General features: G+C 32.4%; 2 protein-coding genes across 2 annotated transcripts; one reads left to right on the forward strand and one right to left on the reverse strand.

Moving 5' to 3' along the window:
- Nucleotides 1-7,240: 7,240 nt before the first annotated feature.
- On the reverse strand, nucleotides 7,241-9,334 carry LOC113004152. Its single transcript, XM_039454326.1, has 6 exons — nucleotides 8,580-9,334; nucleotides 8,355-8,492; nucleotides 8,046-8,138; nucleotides 7,799-7,973; nucleotides 7,560-7,725; nucleotides 7,241-7,481 (listed from the first exon to the last, which is right to left on the reverse strand). The coding sequence occupies exons 1-6, from the start codon at nucleotides 8,774-8,776 to the stop codon at nucleotides 7,279-7,281; spliced, it is 972 nt and encodes a 323-aa protein (XP_039310260.1). The 5' UTR covers nucleotides 8,777-9,334; the 3' UTR covers nucleotides 7,241-7,278.
- A 7,386-nt stretch (nucleotides 9,335-16,720) lies between these two features.
- LOC105204743 lies at nucleotides 16,721-18,802 on the forward strand. Its single transcript, XM_039454324.1, has 6 exons — nucleotides 16,721-17,463; nucleotides 17,551-17,688; nucleotides 17,905-17,997; nucleotides 18,070-18,244; nucleotides 18,318-18,483; nucleotides 18,562-18,802. Exons 1-6 carry the CDS (start codon nucleotides 16,829-16,831, stop codon nucleotides 18,762-18,764), a joined length of 1,410 nt encoding a protein of 469 aa, XP_039310258.1. The 5' UTR covers nucleotides 16,721-16,828; the 3' UTR covers nucleotides 18,765-18,802.
- Nucleotides 18,803-19,804: the final 1,002 nt, after the last annotated feature.

Below are 19,804 nucleotides of genomic sequence, written 5' to 3' on the forward strand. Positions count from 1 at the left end.
TACCAAAATTGCTCAATTGCGACCAAAAACAGCATCGCATGAACATTGCTAATGAGATGTTGGACTCTGTCCGCGACGACCCAAATTTGCTCCAGAGGGTTATAACTGATGACGAATCGTGGGTTTATGGTTATGACGTGGAAACCAAAGCTCAATCATCTCAATGGAAGCTGCCGCACGAACCAAGACCGAAAAAAGCGCGCCAAGTTCGGTCGAATGTGAAAGTTTTGCTGACAGTTTTCTTCGATTGCAGGGGCGTGGTGCATCATGAGTTCTTGCCACAGGGTAGAACGGTCAATAAGGAATATTACCTGCAAGTTATGCGCAATTTGCGCGAAGCAATCCGCCAGAAACGCCCGGATTTGTGGAAGAACAAAAATTGGCTTTTGCACCACGATAACGCCCCTGCTCACACATCGTTGCTTGTGCGCGACTTTTTGGCCAAAAACAACACACTAATGATGCCGCAGCCACCGTATTCCCCAGATCTGGCCCCCTGTGACTTTTTCTTGTTTCCTAAACTGAAGAGGCCCATGAAAGGACGACGTTACGCTACGCTTGACGAGATAAAGACGGCATCGAAGGAGGAGCTGAACAAGATAAAAAAAAATGATTTTTTGAAGTGCTTCGAAGATTGGAAAAACCGTTGGCACAAGTGTATAATATCTCATGGGGATTACTTTGAAGGGGACAAAATAGATATTCATGAATAAATAAATAATTTTTGAAAAAACACAAAATTCGTGTCGATACTTTTTGAACACACCTCGTATACCTTCCTATTTTCTACAGTTCGATTATTAATAATAAAACAGATTTCTCTACGCTGCAACCAATTGTTGATAAAATTATATATACCTAAAGGACAGCCCTCTTCTCTGAGTTTTTGAGTCATGATATTAAAATTTACGTTATCGTAAGCGGAAGTTACGTCCAGAAATGCAACCAGAGTGTAATCACCATCCAGATTGGTACATTTGATATCCGCAACCATCTTGGTTAGGTTCTCCATACATGATTTTCCTCTTCTAAATCCATTTTGCATTGGGTCCAGTTTGTTGTTGCTTTCCAACCACCATATAAGTCTCTCATTGAAAAGTCTCTCCATTAACTTGCAAACGCATGAAGACAATGCAATAGGTCTTACTTTATCCTTGCCAATCTTATCTATGAAAATGACCTGGTATTTTCTCCAGTCTATTGGAATGTATTTCTCGGTCCATATTAAATTATATATATCCAACAATATTTGTTTTCCCTTGGGGGGTAGGTGTTTCAACATCATATAATCTACGTTGTCTATTCCAGGTGCTGAGTCCTTCCTGATCATCCTAATAGCTCGATAGAGTTCATCCATGGAAAATGTGACATTCATCTCATTCATAGTTTGATTATCTAATACGTTTTCTCTGGTTTTCATTACCTCCACCCAGGGAGGTGCCAATTCTGTTATGGTGTTTCTGATTTCTGATTCTCTGTCTTTGTGTTGCCATGTATTCCAATTGATTTTGTTTTGAACATTTTTTAAAGTTTTCATAGTGTTCCAAACATATGAGAGACTTGTAAATCTGTTGATGCTATTACAAAACGTATTAAAGCTTTCTTTTTTCTTTCTATTTATAACTTTCCTCGCAATGGCTCGACTTTTTTTATATGCAACGAAGTCCTCATTTCTTTCCGAGCGTCTCCATATTTTTAATTTCTTGATTCTATCATTTCTGACTTTGTCACACTCCTTGTCCCACCAACTGACCTCTTGTCTATTTTTTTTATTATTATTTCTAATTATAAGCTTGTTTTGTTTTTTCGGGATCTTTACCTGTGGCGATCAAAGCTGAATTTTTAATTAGAGTTACAAACCATGAGTATAATTCTTGTATATTGGTGTCTTCTTTTAACTTGTTAATATTTACTTGAGCTTTTTCAATTTCTTCCTTTATTCTATCTTGGTACAATATCCAGCTAGTGTTCTGATTAGTGATTCTGTTAGTTGGTTTCCTGTATGGTAAGAATTTCACTTCTACGTAGATGGCCACCGGATAATGGTCAGACCCCCAAGCGTCAGGCAATTGTTGGTAACTTAATTTATCTGCCAGATTTTGGTTCGTAAAAATCAGGTCTATGTTCGATGCAGCTTGTCCGTGATAACCCATCCTTGTTTTGGTATCGTCATTAATGTTAACGTAATCCCTTCGAAACATAGCAGAATATAACCTTTCTCCATTTCTGTCTGTGTTAACGCAGTTCCATGTATTATTGTGAGCGTTAAAGTCTCCTACAATGATGGAATCTTCATCCGCGCCTTTGAAATTGAGCAAGTCGTACCAAACTGTTATTGGTTCACATCCATATGGTTTTCTGTAAACTGCTATAAGATTGTAGCTCCTAGAAATTCCTTGCACTTTAATTCCAATTGCGTCAATATTATACGAATTAATAGCCCAATCTTTAATAGTCTTGAACTCAATGTTGTTTTTGATTAACATTGCAACCCCTCCATTATTATTTAAATTATTACTTTTGTATGTTTTGAAACCTGAAACATATAATGATTTATTACAGCTAAGTTTTGTTTCTGTCATAACAACAATGTCATATTTTAATATGTTTTTAGATAACTCTGTTTTTTTACTGGTTATACCTCCTGCGTTCCACATAAGTATATTCGCCATTGTTATATGATATCATTATTCTCTCTCTCTCTCTCCCGTATCCGATAATCTCTTCTGACTTCTATACTAGCACGCTTTGCTCTTTCTATTTCTTCTTGGTAATTTTCTAAGTCCTGTTTCCTTTTATTTAGGTTATGAATCATACTCTCCATTTAAATGTATTCTTCATTTTGATCTCCCTCGATAGAGATATTAGTACTATGCTTCCTTAGAAGCTCTATAAATTCTTTTTGAAATTCTCGGGATGCAATACATTTGTCCCTTGCGATTTGCAGCGACCAGTCAAAACTAGCAGACCAATCATTCATTATTTCATCTTCGACGTTGCCGGTTTTGTTTATTTTATTTATTCCAGTGTCATTTTCATTTGATTGGCGGAGAGCTATCCCTCTTTTTTCCTTAGTTATATCTGTAGTATTTTGGTTAAATTGTTTGTAGTAGCTCACATATTCCTGTCTACGTCTTTCCCCTGCTTCTTTTTCTCTATCTCTTCTGGTGTTCCTGAGTGTTTCCTGGGAGTTTGAAATTGTTCCGTTCTCGTTACCTCTCATATTGTTGTAATCCTTTCGTGTATGGCCAGTCTTCTTTATTTCAGTCTCCGCCTCCTTAGTTTTATTGTTTTGTGCTATACTGGACCATGTGATCGGATAGGCTTGTTCAATTGTTGGTTCATCATTTATCCTTAACTCCGTCTCTTTGTTATTATTTTTCCACGCAATGCTGGGCCATTTATTAGGATTGATGTATCTATCGTATATCATCGTTTTTTGTCTTGTGCAGCTGTCCCTAACCATTCTTTCTGCTTCCTGAAATGAAATATTATTATAAGCCATAATGGTTTTTATATCTCTATTTTTTAAAGCAATGGGACAGTTTTTCTTCGTGGGTCGATGTTCTCCTCCACAGTTACTGCACGTCACTGGTTTTATACATTCTCCATGCATATTTTCACCACATATTATGCATTTGGCCCTATTTCTGCATTGAGCTTTGAAATGACCAAATTTGAAACAGTTAAAGCATTGTACAATCGGTGCCACATACGGTCTTACTCTTAGACCTATTCGTAATCTATCACACATTATAATCTTGTCTTTTCTTGTTTTACCTTTCATTGTTATAAGTAGGTTGTTAGTATACTGCCACAGAAATTTCTTGTCAACTTGGTCCCATGTCCTCCTCCTCATTTTTTCTATTTTAATTATATCCTGTTTATCAATTATATTTTCCCACAGTTCAGGAATGTCGTACGGCCAATCAGTGATTACACCCCTGTTGAAGGTAGCTGAAAAATCAATAAAACCTTGAAGCCATTTGTTTGCTATTTTATCAAGTTTATCCAAACAAGCGTTAGCCTCGATTGCATTTCTAAAAGTTAAAATTGCCATGTTAAATTTTATCATGTCTATGTTTATCGGGCTAACTCGGTTTTGGTTGCACCATAGTGAAATCTTTATACTATTTTTACCCTTGCTAGTACTACAGTGATCTTGTGAAATCCTACATTTTATATTACATTCATTCTTTACATTTTCGTCTATTCTGCTATTGAGTTTTTTAATTAAGTTATCATATACAGACTTATCTACATCATTCATTAGTTTTAGTTCGCCATCTATTATAACATATTTGTATTGATTTAAATTGCTAATATTTGTACTATCTTTTTCTATAAAATCTATATTCGTAGCCTGACTGTTCGATTTAGTATTTTCTTTATTGTTTGACCTATCCTTTGTCTGTTCGCGATCGACATCTTCACATTCCATTCGCTTGTTTACTTCGCCGTGTCCTTCTCCCCCCTTAATTCCCTGGTCTTCAAACGCAGCGGAACTTTCCGTTGCTTCCCTAGGAATGCCCACTATCTCATTTATATCTAGTTCTAACGGATTATCTAATTCTATATCTAACTCTAACCCCTGAATGTTTTTTGTAGTCTCCATTTCAGCGTTTTTACCCTCTTCGATTTCCGATGAGAAACGTTCCTCGTCCGTATAGCACTCTGTACCGCTTTTACCAGGATCCTTGGACGTTGATCGTGTTCTCTTGCTCTCTCTTCTTCCAACTTCCCTGATTACATCTTTTGCGTATGGCTTATATCTGCTCCCCCGTCCGGCCGGGGGAACGCTTTCCATGGTCTATTCTTGCTTTTTATACGATATTTTTCTTGTTAGGCCACTCAGTTCTAACACTCCCTCACCGCCTTTGCTCTATCACTTTTCACCGCAACACTTAAGTTTCGGAATGAGTTCCAGTAACACGTCCGATCAGTACGACGGCTCAGACCGGACTCCATATTATTGACGATTCAGGTTACAGGTTAGGAAACCTGTCATACGTGTAATCATGATGCGGTCACGTGATGCACATCACATGATGCATCACGTGACCGCATAGATGCTGATAGTGTAATAGCGAGCGCCACACTGTGTCGAAAATGTGAAAGGGAGAATTCCTGAAGGCGACGACCAAGGAGACGTATCTTACAGAAAAATGTAGAGATTAGAATTTGCATCGCGATATCTCCGCTTGTACGGCACGGAGAGAAAAAAAAACACTTTTATATATGCAATTTTTCCCAAGCTATCGAATGAGACGATTTTGAACTTGATCGGTTCAGCCGTTGCTGAGATCTAATAATCTCGTTATGCTTGAACTCGCTGACTCGCGTAAAAGAGGCTTCGGTCTTTCTCGCTTTTTTTTTTAATTGGCACGAGACGCGGCCGCGCCTCTTGATTTTGCTTTATATTTTTCATGTTTTTGAGCAGATTGGCGTAGAACCTTTCGCCAATCTGCCACTCCGCCGATGTGACCTCCACCTTGACGCAGTGGCGGGGCTCGAGCGCGTTCGTATCGGAGGAGACGCGCTCGCCAAGAGAGGTCACGCGTAACTTACTATTTTAACTTTATCAAGTATAGAGGGATGACACCCGTTTGGACACGTAACAATTGGACACAGCATGATTGGACACGTAGTTTTGGACACGTAACGATTGGACACAGCACTTTTGGACACCGCACGATTAGACACAGCACGATTGGACACCGCACGATGGGAAACGCACAGTGCACGATTGGACACTGCTTTATTGGACACCGCATGATTGGTCACCGCATGATTAGAATGTTCACGACTGGCAACGCTTACTACACAATTGGACACCGCAAGTTTTAGAACCGCGCGATTGGAAATCGTACAACTGGACACCGCACGATTGGACACCGCACGATTGGACACCGCACAATTGGGCACCGCACGATTGGGCACCGCACAATTGGACACCGCCCGATTGGACACCGCACTATTGGAAACCGCACTATTGGAAACCGCACGATTGGAAACCGCACGATCGGAAACCGCACGATCGGACACCGCACGGTTGGACACGGCTCGATTGTACACCACACGATTGGATACCGTACGATTGGACACCGCACGATTACTTGTGGCTAATAATAAAGGCCATTATACAAAAAAAATTTGTTGTTTTTGTAAGTCTGTAGAAAAATTAGCTAATCAAAATTAAAAATTTTATTGTATACGTTAGATTACATTAACACTTTGACGTATATATTACACTTATTTTTGGATAAAATGCTATTTATGTACACAAGCGGTCATTAATGCCTTCCTTAAAGAGGTTAGGCGCGTTCCAGACACACGCATCGCATCTAGGTGTTCATCACACATGATTGTTAAATCTGACTTGCCAGAGTGGTTAGATTTAACAATCATGCGTGATAAACACCTAGATGCGATGCATGTGTCTGGAAGGCGCCTACCCAGATAGACAAATTTCGGCATATTGTCTGCATATTGCCGAAATTTGCCGATTGAAAATGCTTGCATAAAGACGTCAAGATGCGTCGCCAAATGAGATAAATGTTATCAGCATATAAAAGATGGCTTTTCATGCTGCAAAAATTGCGACAATATGCTGTTTATTTAATTAGAAATGGAGTGTGCTTAATCTTATATGTGTTTGCAGCATATGGAAGAGTGCATCTGATGTTGCAAAAATTGCAGCAATATGCTGTTTATTTAATTAAAAATGGAGTGTGCTTAATCTTATATGTGTTTGCAGCATATGGAAGAGTGCATCTGATGTTACAAAAATTGCGGTAATATGCTGCTTATTTATTCAGAAATAGTGTGATTATAAATAGTGACAATAAAATTTATACACATTTTTTTATTAAGATAATTTATTGAATTTTACAATAAGGTTTAATATTTCCTTGCATGAAAATCTAACAAGCATTCTATAAAATATATAATAGACAAATTTGTAATATACTTAGTATATAATAAAAAATTAATAGGCGAGGCAAGAAAAAATGTTTCCATTATAAATGCTATGTAAAAAATCTTTTGATATTGTTAAAATTATTGAAATTATTATTGAAACACACTTAAGTTACACTTAAATTTAAAAGAAATAAAATTTTTAAGATATAAACATTAATATAAATATAAAAATTACATAAGAAACAAATAAAATAAATCTTTAAAATAATACTTTGTGTAACAAAATTTAAACTTTCTTCGATAATTTAATTCTTTTTCTCTTTTTTCTATATCATTTCTCTTGACTTTTCTATATTATTACTCTTTTCGCAAATGCTTTTGTTGACGCTGCATAAAAATTCTTTGCATTTCTTCTTCTCTGATATAACGTTTCCCTCTATTTTCCTTTTTATTGATTGTATTTCTTTTACGTTGTTTAGCGTTACGAATGGCTTCAATCATATCGTGACGGAACTCCGTACCACTTTGTATCTGAAAATGTTTATTCTCGGAGAGTGCTTCTGAAAAATTAAAAAATTATTTATCACATGACATTTTAAATACATTTGTCATTTATAAGTAGTAGAAATAAAATTAACCTTGAATGGCTGAGCAAAGTTTTGTTTTAAAAAATGAATAAATTCCTTCTTCTTTATTGCCATAGAAAGTAAAAGAAGACATAACTTCGTCTTCGACCGTTTCTTTTAAGCATAAATTTAATGCTTCTTTTAATGAAAATCCTCCAATATATTGTAAATAACAAACCTAATACGTATAAAAAATAAAATTTGAAATTAACAATTTAGAATGTTTTTCTCTCTTTTCATTTAATACTTACAACTTCGTTATAAATTGACTCTTTTACATTATCAAATTGCAAAACTTCTTCTTCACTTGTAAAGGGAAGAAATGAAGGTTTGGACCAACATTTTTTCTTCTTTTGTGATTTTAAAGAATTTTGTATAATTTCTTCGATATTTGCAAATCTTGTATCCATCCATTTATATAACCGACTATAAAAAAAATGCATGCTTTGTAATAATCTACCGAATAAAATTTTAATAAAGAAACATTCGAATTTTTACCGAAAATCTTCAGCTATATGTGAGGTAAATTCAATATCTTTTTTTTCTGCTGGAGTATATACTGGAGAATGAACCTTAACTTCTGTTTTTGTTCTAAAAAAAATATGTACATGTAATGACTTATATGTTCAAAAATTCTACTCGTCGGATAGATTAACTTTGAGTGACCAATCAGGATGAAGAAATGTTAAGAAATCTCAAGATTTCTTCATTCTGATTGGTCACTCAAAGTTACTCTAACTTACGATTAGAAATTTCGAACGCAACCTATATATAATGGCAAATTTTTGAATTTTAAAATATATTTACCGTTTGTCCACAAGTTTTTTGGCATCCAAATTGTAATATATTTTTTCAGGTACATTTTCATTGTCTGTTTGTAATTTATTGTACAAATGTAACTTTGATGTATTATTTCGTTCATAAATTTTTAATGTGGTTTCTGGCCTGAATAAAAATAAATCATTACATTAAATTAAATACAATATATAAATAAATTATATTAAATACAATTCATAAATAAAAAATATTTACCGTTTATTGCTCAAGTAATCATAGTGTTGGTTATCAATATTTTTCACACCTTTTTTAGTACAAAGTTCATCTTCTTTGTATGTTTCTGATTGATAAGATACCAAGCTTGAGTTTGTTGGTTCATATTGAGCATTAGAAATTACCGTTGAAGACGTTGAGGCCACAGAATCATTGTACAATACATTGAAATGAGACATATCATGTTGCTTTGAGATTGTTGGTTCATTGTGATAACTAGATGATGAAGCTTTTAAATTTTCGAGTGGAAAATCTAATATCACGTGAGATCGAATAGATGATTTATTGTTTGGTAATTGATTACGATTTAAAAGAAGTGAGTTATTTTCATCATCTTTTTTTATTCAGTACATGCTGTGTCTCAACGAAAACTTGACTTAGTGCTAGTACATCACTTTCCACCTCATTGTGAACTTCGTCTTTGGTTAAATCGTATTTCTCTATAGTTACATTTTCACTATCATCTGAGGATTCTGTAGTTTGATATCTCGCAGGTTTTGTTATTCCTCTTTTTGGTGGTTTCATTGCTAATGTAATGCTATTCCTAATTAGATTTAGAGTAATAAAAGGCCAATAGATCAGAATTAAAAATATTACAAATAAATTGAAAATAAACATACAAATTAATCAAAATACAGACATGGGCGCAAGTCAGTTGCTCAAAAATTGTGAGAAAAGTGAGTTTTATGGTTCAAAAATAAATGAGAATAGTAAGTTTATCTAAAAAAAAAAATGAGTAAAAAAGTAAGTTTTCTTGGAAAATTGTATGTTAAAAATGAAATAACCTCTTATGTACTAATTATATTATGTACTGTCTTATAATAAATTTATGAGCTTGAAAATATTAATCACAAAGTAAAAGTCAATAAAAAATTTCGGAAAACAAGTAAGAAACATAATATATGGAACCTTTTTTTTCTAAAGTGAGACAAAGTTACTTGTTTTTAAAAAAATAAGAAAACTGAGTCGCGACCATGTCTGACAATATAAAGACAAAATATATTAAAAAATTTTGAATTTAATAAATTTTATCCATCAAAAAAAATGTTGCATTGTACATACAACATATTGCTTTGATTGAAGGAGAATGTCATCGTTATGATTTATATTATTAGGAAAAATGGCAATATTACTGTTTGTTTCAGTATTTACTAGTTGCAAAGGCATTCGAAAACACTTAGATTTAATCTCTTGGAGTGACACAAAAAATATTTCATCAGTTAAATTACTACATTGAAAAAAACCAATTTCTGATGAAGGTATTCCAATATTAAAAAAACTAGTTGCATTTTTAAATTTTTTTATTGCAAACATTATGGTATCGTTTTTTTTTTAAATATTAATAATTATACATATTGACAAATCGTGTAACATGCAACAATTATTTCTCAATGAAGTACTAAAAACTGTATTTTTTACTTCAATAGTTTTATATTGCTCAAATTCGGATGAATATGTCGGACCGTTGAAATGTTTTTTACGTGCAATTAGAATTTCAGGGTCATTTAAATGATGATTCGCATCGTTTTTCTTTTGTTCATCCATTCGATTTGAAATTTGTTCCAAAAGTAAATCAGGTTTTCTGCATAATTTTCTGTACTTCGACATTTCATTTTCATATGCAAAAGCAGAAAAACTATCTAATGGTCCATAACGTCGTACATCTTCAGTTATGTGTAATAAGCCATGAACATTGTATGACATAAATTTTACTCCATAAATGTAAGGACATCTTTCTACGAATTTTTTTAATGCAATGTCGGCAAATGTTAATAACTGTTCACTAAGTATGGGTAAATTCAGAATTCGAATAGCAGTAGTTAACATCAGAAAATGTAAGTAGATTAATTTATCTAATAAGTTATAAAAGATAACTGGGCCGGTATATAACAAAAATTGTCTATATTCAGTAGCTTTATAGCGAACATATTCGGTAAGATTTCTTTGTCGACGTGAAAATTCAGTAGGACAATATTTTTGTATTAATTCTAAATGACTGGATAATAACTTTGTTTCTGATGACTTTAGTTTAATTTTCTTATTGTATTCACCTGTAATAAGTGCCACTAATATTTTTTTTGCAACTCCAAGATATACTAAGTGCATACTTTCAAATGGTACCTGATTTATTAAATCATTTAGAAGTTGCGATAACGGAGTTTCGCCTAAATTGTGCTTTTTATAAGCAAGCATACGATATTTGTCATCTGATCTAAAAGTACATTTACTAATAAGGAAAACCATGCGATGTCCGATATTTTGTCCTTGTACAGTACATTTTGAACAAGGTGAAAATGCATTATGGCCAACATGATTTAAAATAAATGCTCGAGCAGGTGCATCTGCTACGAAACACCGCAATTGAATGGATATAACCATTTCATTAAATTTCAATCTATGTCTTAATAATTTTTTAATGTCAGAAATAAATGGTAGAAAAAAGCTGTAGCATTATTAGGCTTCTTGTAACCTTTGTAAAGACCAACAAGTGCAGGTTTACTAAAAGGGATGTTAATAATTCGAATATGTATTGGCCAAAGTACCACATTTGATGCTTTGTATAAACTTACTCCATCTGTACTAAAATCTAATAATAAAATATTAGGAATTTTACTAAGTGGTATGTGAGAAATAATTTCTAAAATAACTTTTTTGATATTAAAATGAACATATTGTCCTGGTTCTAAAGTCTTTATATCAACAGGACTACGAGGTGTGTGAATAAGAGTTTTGCAACTTCGTGGTAGATTTGTTAAACATTCATGCGTTCTTAAAACTTTAAGTATTTCATCACCCTGTTTAAGAGAAATATTATTTGTAACAAAACATTGCGCTAATTTTTTCTTAAATATTTCTCTATTATTATAATGATCATGTACATCCAAATTATTATCATAGTTATCACAATTTTGATCTATTGATGTATCTTTTTCATTATTTTCGTCTATCGAAATATCTTTGTCACTATTTTCATCTATTGAAATATTTTCAAATAATATGTCATTATTAAAAGAATTATTTATTAGTTCATCAGATACGTCTTGGTTATAAAAGTTTTCATTAACTGCAGAAGTTTTCTCACTTGATATATTATTAATCTCTATTCTAGAAATTATTCTTTGTTTTTGTCTTGTAGACAATTTTTGATAAGGTTTTCGACCGTAACAACGACCCAATTGTATTTTACACTTCAATGTATCCATACTTACGATACCTACAAAGTCTAGCTACGTTTTGTTAATACAAAATTTCAAATGGGAAAAGTCCAATCAACAATTAATGTTAAAACTGAAAAAAAATGTTGGCGTAAAGTGCTGAGAGAAGTCGGACATCAAAATACATCGAACGCACACCTTTCTGAAATAATGGTTAGGTTTGGTTCTTTTGTGAACTTCTTGCTCCGTGCATCTTCCCTTTTTTTCTTTACTTGTTGGATTAAAAGAGAGGAAAGCTAAATGGTGCAAGAAGCTCAGCTGAAAAGAACAGACCTAATGCTTTTTCGCAGGAATAAAATACCAATTCGACGTGATATTAGAGTCCTTTTGCGATGAAAGCAGGAATTGCCAAATTTAAGGCAATCAATAATGAATAAAACAATTTAGTAATTCAAATCTTTATAACAATTATTAGTTTCTAACCGCTTAAATTTAGCGAGGATTTATTACATATACAGAGTGTCCAAAAAGTTCGGCAACGGTCAACTATCTCGAAAAGTAAGCATTTTAGGAAAAAATATTTCAGACAAAAGTTATAGGGTTTCAAAAGACCTATTTACTGATCTAATCAGTTTGACCTTGGATGGCGTCGCCAAGGTCATAACGAAATCACATTAACTTTTTTAAATGGAACACCCTATTTTTGATTCTAGAATCTAATAGCTGGTGTCAAGACCTTTCCAAAACCCTACAAGAAAGTTTATTTTCGTTGAGTATTTTTCGAGTTACAAGACTTGAAAGTTACAGTACCGCTGGCATTGGCATTACCCAAGATGTACCACGTGGAGGTTGCCCAGTCGGATTTACACCTCTTTTTTGTGTGTGTGTGTGTGTGTGTGTGTGTGCGTGTGTGTGTGCGTCTTCCTGCTCGAGGCCGGTCTTTAACTGAACCTGTTTGTTCAAATCGAGCTACAGTTCGCTGAACAGTAGACTTTGTAATTGGCAAACGATTAGGAAATGTATTGTTAAATAAAGCAGCCACTGCTTCATAAGATCTAACATTGTCTCCGTATCCTCGCATTGTGAGTAATGTTATTCTTTCTCTCTCAGATAAATGCATTTTTAATTTTATGTTATGTTATGTTTAATGTTCTGCTCAATGTATTGCAGTGCTTGCAATGATCTTCACATTCGGGTCGATTCCTGAGGCGACACCCACTGCTTCCCCCACTACCGCTCGAAGGTCGAGCTTGCGAATACCGCTCGGTAGAGCGCGCGCCGCGTATTCGCAAGCTCGACCTTCGAGCGGTAGTGGGGGAAGCAGTGGGTGTCGCCTCAGGAATCGACCCGAATGTGAAGATCATTGCAAGCACTGCAATACATTGAGCAGAACATTAAACATAACATAACATAAAATTAAAAATGCATTTATCTGAGAGAGAAAGAATAACATTACTCACAATGCGAGGATACGGAGACAATGTTAGATCTTATGAAGCAGTGGCTGCTTTATTTAACAATACATTTCCTAATCGTTTGCCAATTACAAAGTCTACTGTTCAGCGAACTGTAGCTCGATTTGAACAAACAGGTTCAGTTAAAGACCGGCCTCGAGCAGGAAGACGCACACACACACGCACACACACACACACACACACACAAAAAAAAGAGGTGTAAATCCGACTGGGCAACCTCCACGTGGTACATCTTGGGTAATGCCAATGCCAGCGGTACTGTAACTTTCAAGTCTTGTAACTCGAAAAATACTCAACGAAAATAAACTTTCTTGTAGGGTTTTGGAAAGGTCTTGACACCAGCTATTAGATTCTAGAATCAAAAATAGGGTGTTCCATTTAAAAAAGTTAATGTGATTTCGTTATGACCTTGGCGACGCCATCCAAGGTCAAACTGATTAGATCAGTAAATAGGTCTTTTGAAACCCTATAACTTTTGTCTGAAATATTTTTTCCTAAAATGCTTACTTTTCGAGATAGTTGACCGTTGCCGAACTTTTTGGACACTCTGTATATGTAATAAATCCTCGCTAAATTTAAGCGGTTAGAAACTAATAATTGTTATAAAGATTTGAATTACTAAATTGTTTTATTCATTATTGATTGCCTTAAATTTGGCAATTCCTGCTTTCATCGCAAAAGGACTCTAATATCACGTCGAATTGGTATTTTATTCCTGCGAAAAAGCATTAGGTCTGTTCTTTTCAGCTGAGCTTCTTGCACCATTTAGCTTTCCTCTCTTTTAATCCAACAAGTAAAGAAAAAAAGGGAAGATGCACGGAGCAAGAAGTTCACAAAAGAACCAAACCTAACCATTATTTCAGAAAGGTGTGCGTTCGATGTATTTTGATGTCCGACTTCTCTCAGCACTTTACGCCAACATTTTTTTTCAGTTTTAACATTAATTGTTGATTGGACTTTTCCCATTTGAAATTTTGTATTAACAAAACGTAGCTAGACTTTGTAGGTATCGTAAGTATGGATACATTGAAGTGTAAAATACAATTGGGTCGTTGTTACGGTCGAAAACCTTATCAAAAATTGTCTACAAGACAAAAACAAAGAATAATTTCTAGAATAGAGATTAATAATATATCAAGTGAGAAAACTTCTGCAGTTAATGAAAACTTTTATAACCAAGACGTATCTGATGAACTAATAAATAATTCTTTTAATAATGACATATTATTTGAAAATATTTCAATAGATGAAAATAGTGACAAAGATATTTCGATAGACGAAAATAATGAAAAAGATACATCAATAGATCAAAATTGTGATAACTATGATAATAATTTGGATGTACATGATCATTATAATAATAGAGAAATATTTAAGAAAAAATTAGCGCAATGTTTTGTTACAAATAATATTTCTCTTAAACAGGGTGATGAAATACTTAAAGTTTTAAGAACGCATGAATGTTTAACAAATCTACCACGAAGTTGCAAAACTCTTATTCACACACCTCGTAGTCCTGTTGATATAAAGACTTTAGAACCAGGACAATATGTTCATTTTAATATCAAAAAAGTTATTTTAGAAATTATTTCTCACATACCACTTAGTAAAATTCCTAATATTTTATTATTAGATTTTAGTACAGATGGAGTAAGTTTATACAAAGCATCAAATGTGGTACTTTGGCCAATACATATTCGAATTATTAACATCCCTTTTAGTAAACCTGCACTTGTTGGTCTTTACAAAGGTTACAAGAAGCCTAATAATGCTACAGCTTTTTTCTACCATTTATTTCTGACATTAAAAAATTATTAAGACATAGATTGAAATTTAATGAAATGGTTATATCCATTCAATTGCGGTGTTTCGTAGCAGATGCACCTGCTCGAGCATTTATTTTAAATCATGTTGGCCATAATGCATTTTCACCTTGTTCAAAATGTACTGTACAAGGACAAAATATCGGACATCGCATGGTTTTCCTTATTAGTAAATGTACTTTTAGATCAGATGACAAATATCGTATGCTTGCTTATAAAAAGCACAATTTAGGCGAAACTCCGTTATCGCAACTTCTAAATGATTTAATAAATCAGGTACCATTTGAAAGTATGCACTTAGTATATCTTGGAGTTGCAAAAAAAATATTAGTGGCACTTATTACAGGTGAATACAATAAGAAAATTAAACTAAAGTCATCAGAAACAAAGTTATTATCCAGTCATTTAGAATTAATACAAAAATATTGTCCTACTGAATTTTCACGTCGACAAAGAAATCTTACCGAATATGTTCGCTATAAAGCTACTGAATATAGACAATTTTTGTTATATACCGGCCCAGTTATCTTTTATAACTTATTAGATAAATTAATCTACTTACATTTTCTGATGTTAACTACTGCTATTCGAATTCTGAATTTACCCATACTTAGTGAACAGTTATTAACATTTGCCGACATTGCATTAAAAAAATTCGTAGAAAGATGTCCTTACATTTATGGAGTAAAATTTATGTCATACAATGTTCATGGCTTATTACACATAACTGAAGATGTACGACGTTATGGACCATTAGATAGTTTTTCTGCTTTTGCATATGAAAATGAAATGTCGAAGTACAGAAAATTATGCAGAAAACCTGATTTACTTTTGGAACAAATTTCAAATCGAATGGATGAACAAAAGAAAAACGATGCGAATCATCATTTAAATGACCCTGAAATTCTAATTGCACGTAAAAAACATTTCAACGGTCCGACATATTCATCCGAATTTGAGCAATATAAAACTATTGAAGTAAAAAATACAGTTTTTAGTACTTCATTGAGAAATAATTGTTGCATGTTACACGATTTGTCAATATGTATAATTATTAATATTTAAAAAAAAAACGATACCATAATGTTTGCAATAAAAAAATTTAAAAATGCAACTAGTTTTTTTAATATTGGAATACCTTCATCAGAAATTGGTTTTTTTCAATGTAGTAATTTAACTGATGAAATATTTTTTGTGTCACTCCAAGAGATTAAATCTAAGTGTTTTCGAATGCCTTTGCAACTAGTAAATACTGAAACAAACAGTAATATTGCCATTTTTCCTAATAATATAAATCATAACGATGACATTCTCCTTCAATCAAAGCAATATGTTGTATGTACAATGCAACATTTTTTTTGATGGATAAAATTTATTAAATTCAAAATTTTTAAATATATTTTGTCTTTATATTGTCAGACATGGTCGCGACTCAGTTTTCTTATTTTTTTAAAAACAAGTAACTTTGTCTCACTTTAGAAAAAAAAGGTTCCATATATTATGTTTCTTACTTGTTTTCCGAAATTTTTTATTGACTTTTACTTTGTGATTAATATTTTCAATCTCATAAATTTATTATAAGACAGTACATAATATAATTAGTACATAAGAGGTTATTTCATTTTTAACATACAATTTTCCAAGAAAACTTACTTTTTTACTCATTTTTTTTTTAGATAAACTTACTATTCTCATTTATTTTTGAACCATAAAACTCACTTTTCTCACAATTTTTGAGCAACTGACTTGCGCCCATGTCTGTATTTTGATTAATTTGTATGTTTATTTTCAATTTATTTGTAATATTTTTAATTCTGATCTATTGGCCTTTTATTACTCTAAATCTAATTAGGAATAGCATTACATTAGCAATGAAACCACCAAAAAGAGGAATAACAAAACCTGCGAGATATCAAACTACAGAATCCTCAGATGATAGTGAAAATGTAACTATAGAGAAATACGATTTAACCAAAGACGAAGTTCACAATGAGGTGGAAAGTGATGTACTAGCACTAAGTCAAGTTTTCGTTGAGACACAGCATGTACTGAATAAAAAAGATGATGAAAATAACTCACTTCTTTTAAATCGTAATCAATTACCAAACAATAAATCATCTATTCGATCTCACGTGATATTAGATTTTCCACTCGAAAATTTAAAAGCTTCATCATCTAGTTATCACAATGAACCAACAATCTCAAAGCAACATGATATGTCTCATTTCAATGTATTGTACAATGATTCTGTGGCCTCAACGTCTTCAACGGTAATTTCTAATGCTCAATATGAACCAACAAACTCAAGCTTGGTATCTTATCAATCAGAAACATACAAAGAAGATGAACTTTGTACTAAAAAAGGTGTGAAAAATATTGATAACCAACACTATGATTACTTGAGCAATAAACGGTAAATATTTTTTATTTATGAATTGTATTTAATATAATTTATTTATATATTGTATTTAATTTAATGTAATGATTTATTTTTATTCAGGCCAGAAACCACATTAAAAATTTATGAACGAAATAATACATCAAAGTTACATTTGTACAATAAATTACAAACAGACAATGAAAATGTACCTGAAAAAATATATTACAATTTGGATGCCAAAAAACTTGTGGACAAACGGTAAATATATTTTAAAATTCAAAAATTTGCCATTATATATAGGTTGCGTTCGAAATTTCTAATCGTAAGTTAGAGTAACTTTGAGTGACCAATCAGAATGAAGAAATCTTGAGATTTCTTAACATTTCTTCATCCTGATTGGTCACTCAAAGTTAATCTATCCGACGAGTAGAATTTTTGAACATATAAGTCATTACATGTACATATTTTTTTTAGAACAAAAACAGAAGTTAAGGTTCATTCTCCAGTATATACTCCAGCAGAAAAAAAAGATATTGAATTTACCTCACATATAGCTGAAGATTTTCGGTAAAAATTCGAATGTTTCTTTATTAAAATTTTATTCGGTAGATTATTACAAAGCATGCATTTTTTTTATAGTCGGTTATATAAATGGATGGATACAAGATTTGCAAATATCGAAGAAATTATACAAAATTCTTTAAAATCACAAAAGAAGAAAAAATGTTGGTCCAAACCTTCATTTCTTCCCTTTACAAGTGAAGAAGAAGTTTTGCAATTTGATAATGTAAAAGAGTCAATTTATAACGAAGTTGTAAGTATTAAATGAAAAGAGAGAAAAACATTCTAAATTGTTAATTTCAAATTTTATTTTTTATACGTATTAGGTTTGTTATTTACAATATATTGGAGGATTTTCATTAAAAGAAGCATTAAATTTATGCTTAAAAGAAACGGTCGAAGACGAAGTTATGTCTTCTTTTACTTTCTATGGCAATAAAGAAGAAGGAATTTATTCATTTTTTAAAACAAAACTTTGCTCAGCCATTCAAGGTTAATTTTATTTCTACTACTTATAAATGACAAATGTATTTAAAATGTCATGTGATAAATAATTTTTTAATTTTTCAGAAGCACTCTCCGAGAATAAACATTTTCAGATACAAAGTGGTACGGAGTTCCGTCACGATATGATTGAAGCCATTCGTAACGCTAAACAACGTAAAAGAAATACAATCAATAAAAAGGAAAATAGAGGGAAACGTTATATCAGAGAAGAAGAAATGCAAAGAATTTTTATGCAGCGTCAACAAAAGCATTTGCGAAAAGAGTAATAATATAGAAAAGTCAAGAGAAATGATATAGAAAAAAGAGAAAAAGAATTAAATTATCGAAGAAAGTTTAAATTTTGTTACACAAAGTATTATTTTAAAGATTTATTTTATTTGTTTCTTATGTAATTTTTATATTTATATTAATGTTTATATCTTAAAAATTTTATTTCTTTTAAATTTAAGTGTAACTTAAGTGTGTTTCAATAATAATTTCAATAATTTTAACAATATCAAAAGATTTTTTACATAGCATTTATAATGGAAACATTTTTTCTTGCCTCGCCTATTAATTTTTTATTATATACTAAGTATATTACAAATTTGTCTATTATATATTTTATAGAATGCTTGTTAGATTTTCATGCAAGGAAATATTAAACCTTATTGTAAAATTCAATAAATTATCTTAATAAAAAAATGTGTATAAATTTTATTGTCACTATTTATAATCACACTATTTCTGAATAAATAAGCAGCATATTACCGCAATTTTTGTAACATCAGATGCACTCTTCCATATGCTGCAAACACATATAAGATTAAGCACACTCCATTTTTAATTAAATAAACAGCATATTGCTGCAATTTTTGCAACATCAGATGCACTCTTCCATATGCTGCAAACACATATAAGATTAAGCACACTCCATTTCTAATTAAATAAACAGCATATTGTCGCAATTTTTGCAGCATGAAAAGCCATCTTTTATATGCTGATAACATTTATCTCATTTGGCGACGCATCTTGACGTCTTTATGCAAGCATTTTCAATCGGCAAATTTCGGCAATATGCAGACAATATGCCGAAATTTGTCTATCTGGGTAGGCGCCTTCCAGACACATGCATCGCATCTAGGTGTTTATCACGCATGATTGTTAAATCTAACCACTCTGGCAAGTCAGATTTAACAATCATGTGTGATGAACACCTAGATGCGATGCGTGTGTCTGGAACGCGCCTAACCTCTTTAAGGAAGGCATTAATGACCGCTTGTGTACATAAATAGCATTTTATCCAAAAATAAGTGTAATATATACG

This window comes from Solenopsis invicta, chromosome 10 (genome assembly GCF_016802725.1).
Source record: "Solenopsis invicta isolate M01_SB chromosome 10, UNIL_Sinv_3.0, whole genome shotgun sequence".
Classification (NCBI taxonomy): domain Eukaryota; kingdom Metazoa; phylum Arthropoda; class Insecta; order Hymenoptera; family Formicidae; genus Solenopsis; species Solenopsis invicta.

What these genes read in the sequence shown, in the direction of transcription:
- LOC113004152 (XM_039454326.1), bottom strand. Translation starts at nt 8,776, where the DNA reads ATGTCTCATTTCAATGTATTGTACAATGATTCTGTGGCCTCAACGTCT. An exon ending in AAAAAACTTGTGGACAAACG is followed by an intron (nt 8,139 to 8,354) that starts GTAAATATATTT and finishes TATTTTTTTTAG; the next exon opens with AACAAAAACAGAAGTTAAGG. An exon ending in CATATAGCTGAAGATTTTCG is followed by an intron (nt 7,974 to 8,045) that starts GTAAAAATTCGA and finishes TTTTTTTTATAG; the next exon opens with TCGGTTATATAAATGGATGG.
- LOC105204743 (XM_039454324.1), top strand. Translation starts at nt 16,829, where the DNA reads ATGTTTATTTTCAATTTATTTGTAATATTTTTAATTCTGATCTATTGG. An exon ending in CATATAGCTGAAGATTTTCG is followed by an intron (nt 17,998 to 18,069) that starts GTAAAAATTCGA and finishes TTTTTTTTATAG; the next exon opens with TCGGTTATATAAATGGATGG. An exon ending in AGTCAATTTATAACGAAGTT is followed by an intron (nt 18,245 to 18,317) that starts GTAAGTATTAAA and finishes TATACGTATTAG; the next exon opens with GTTTGTTATTTACAATATAT.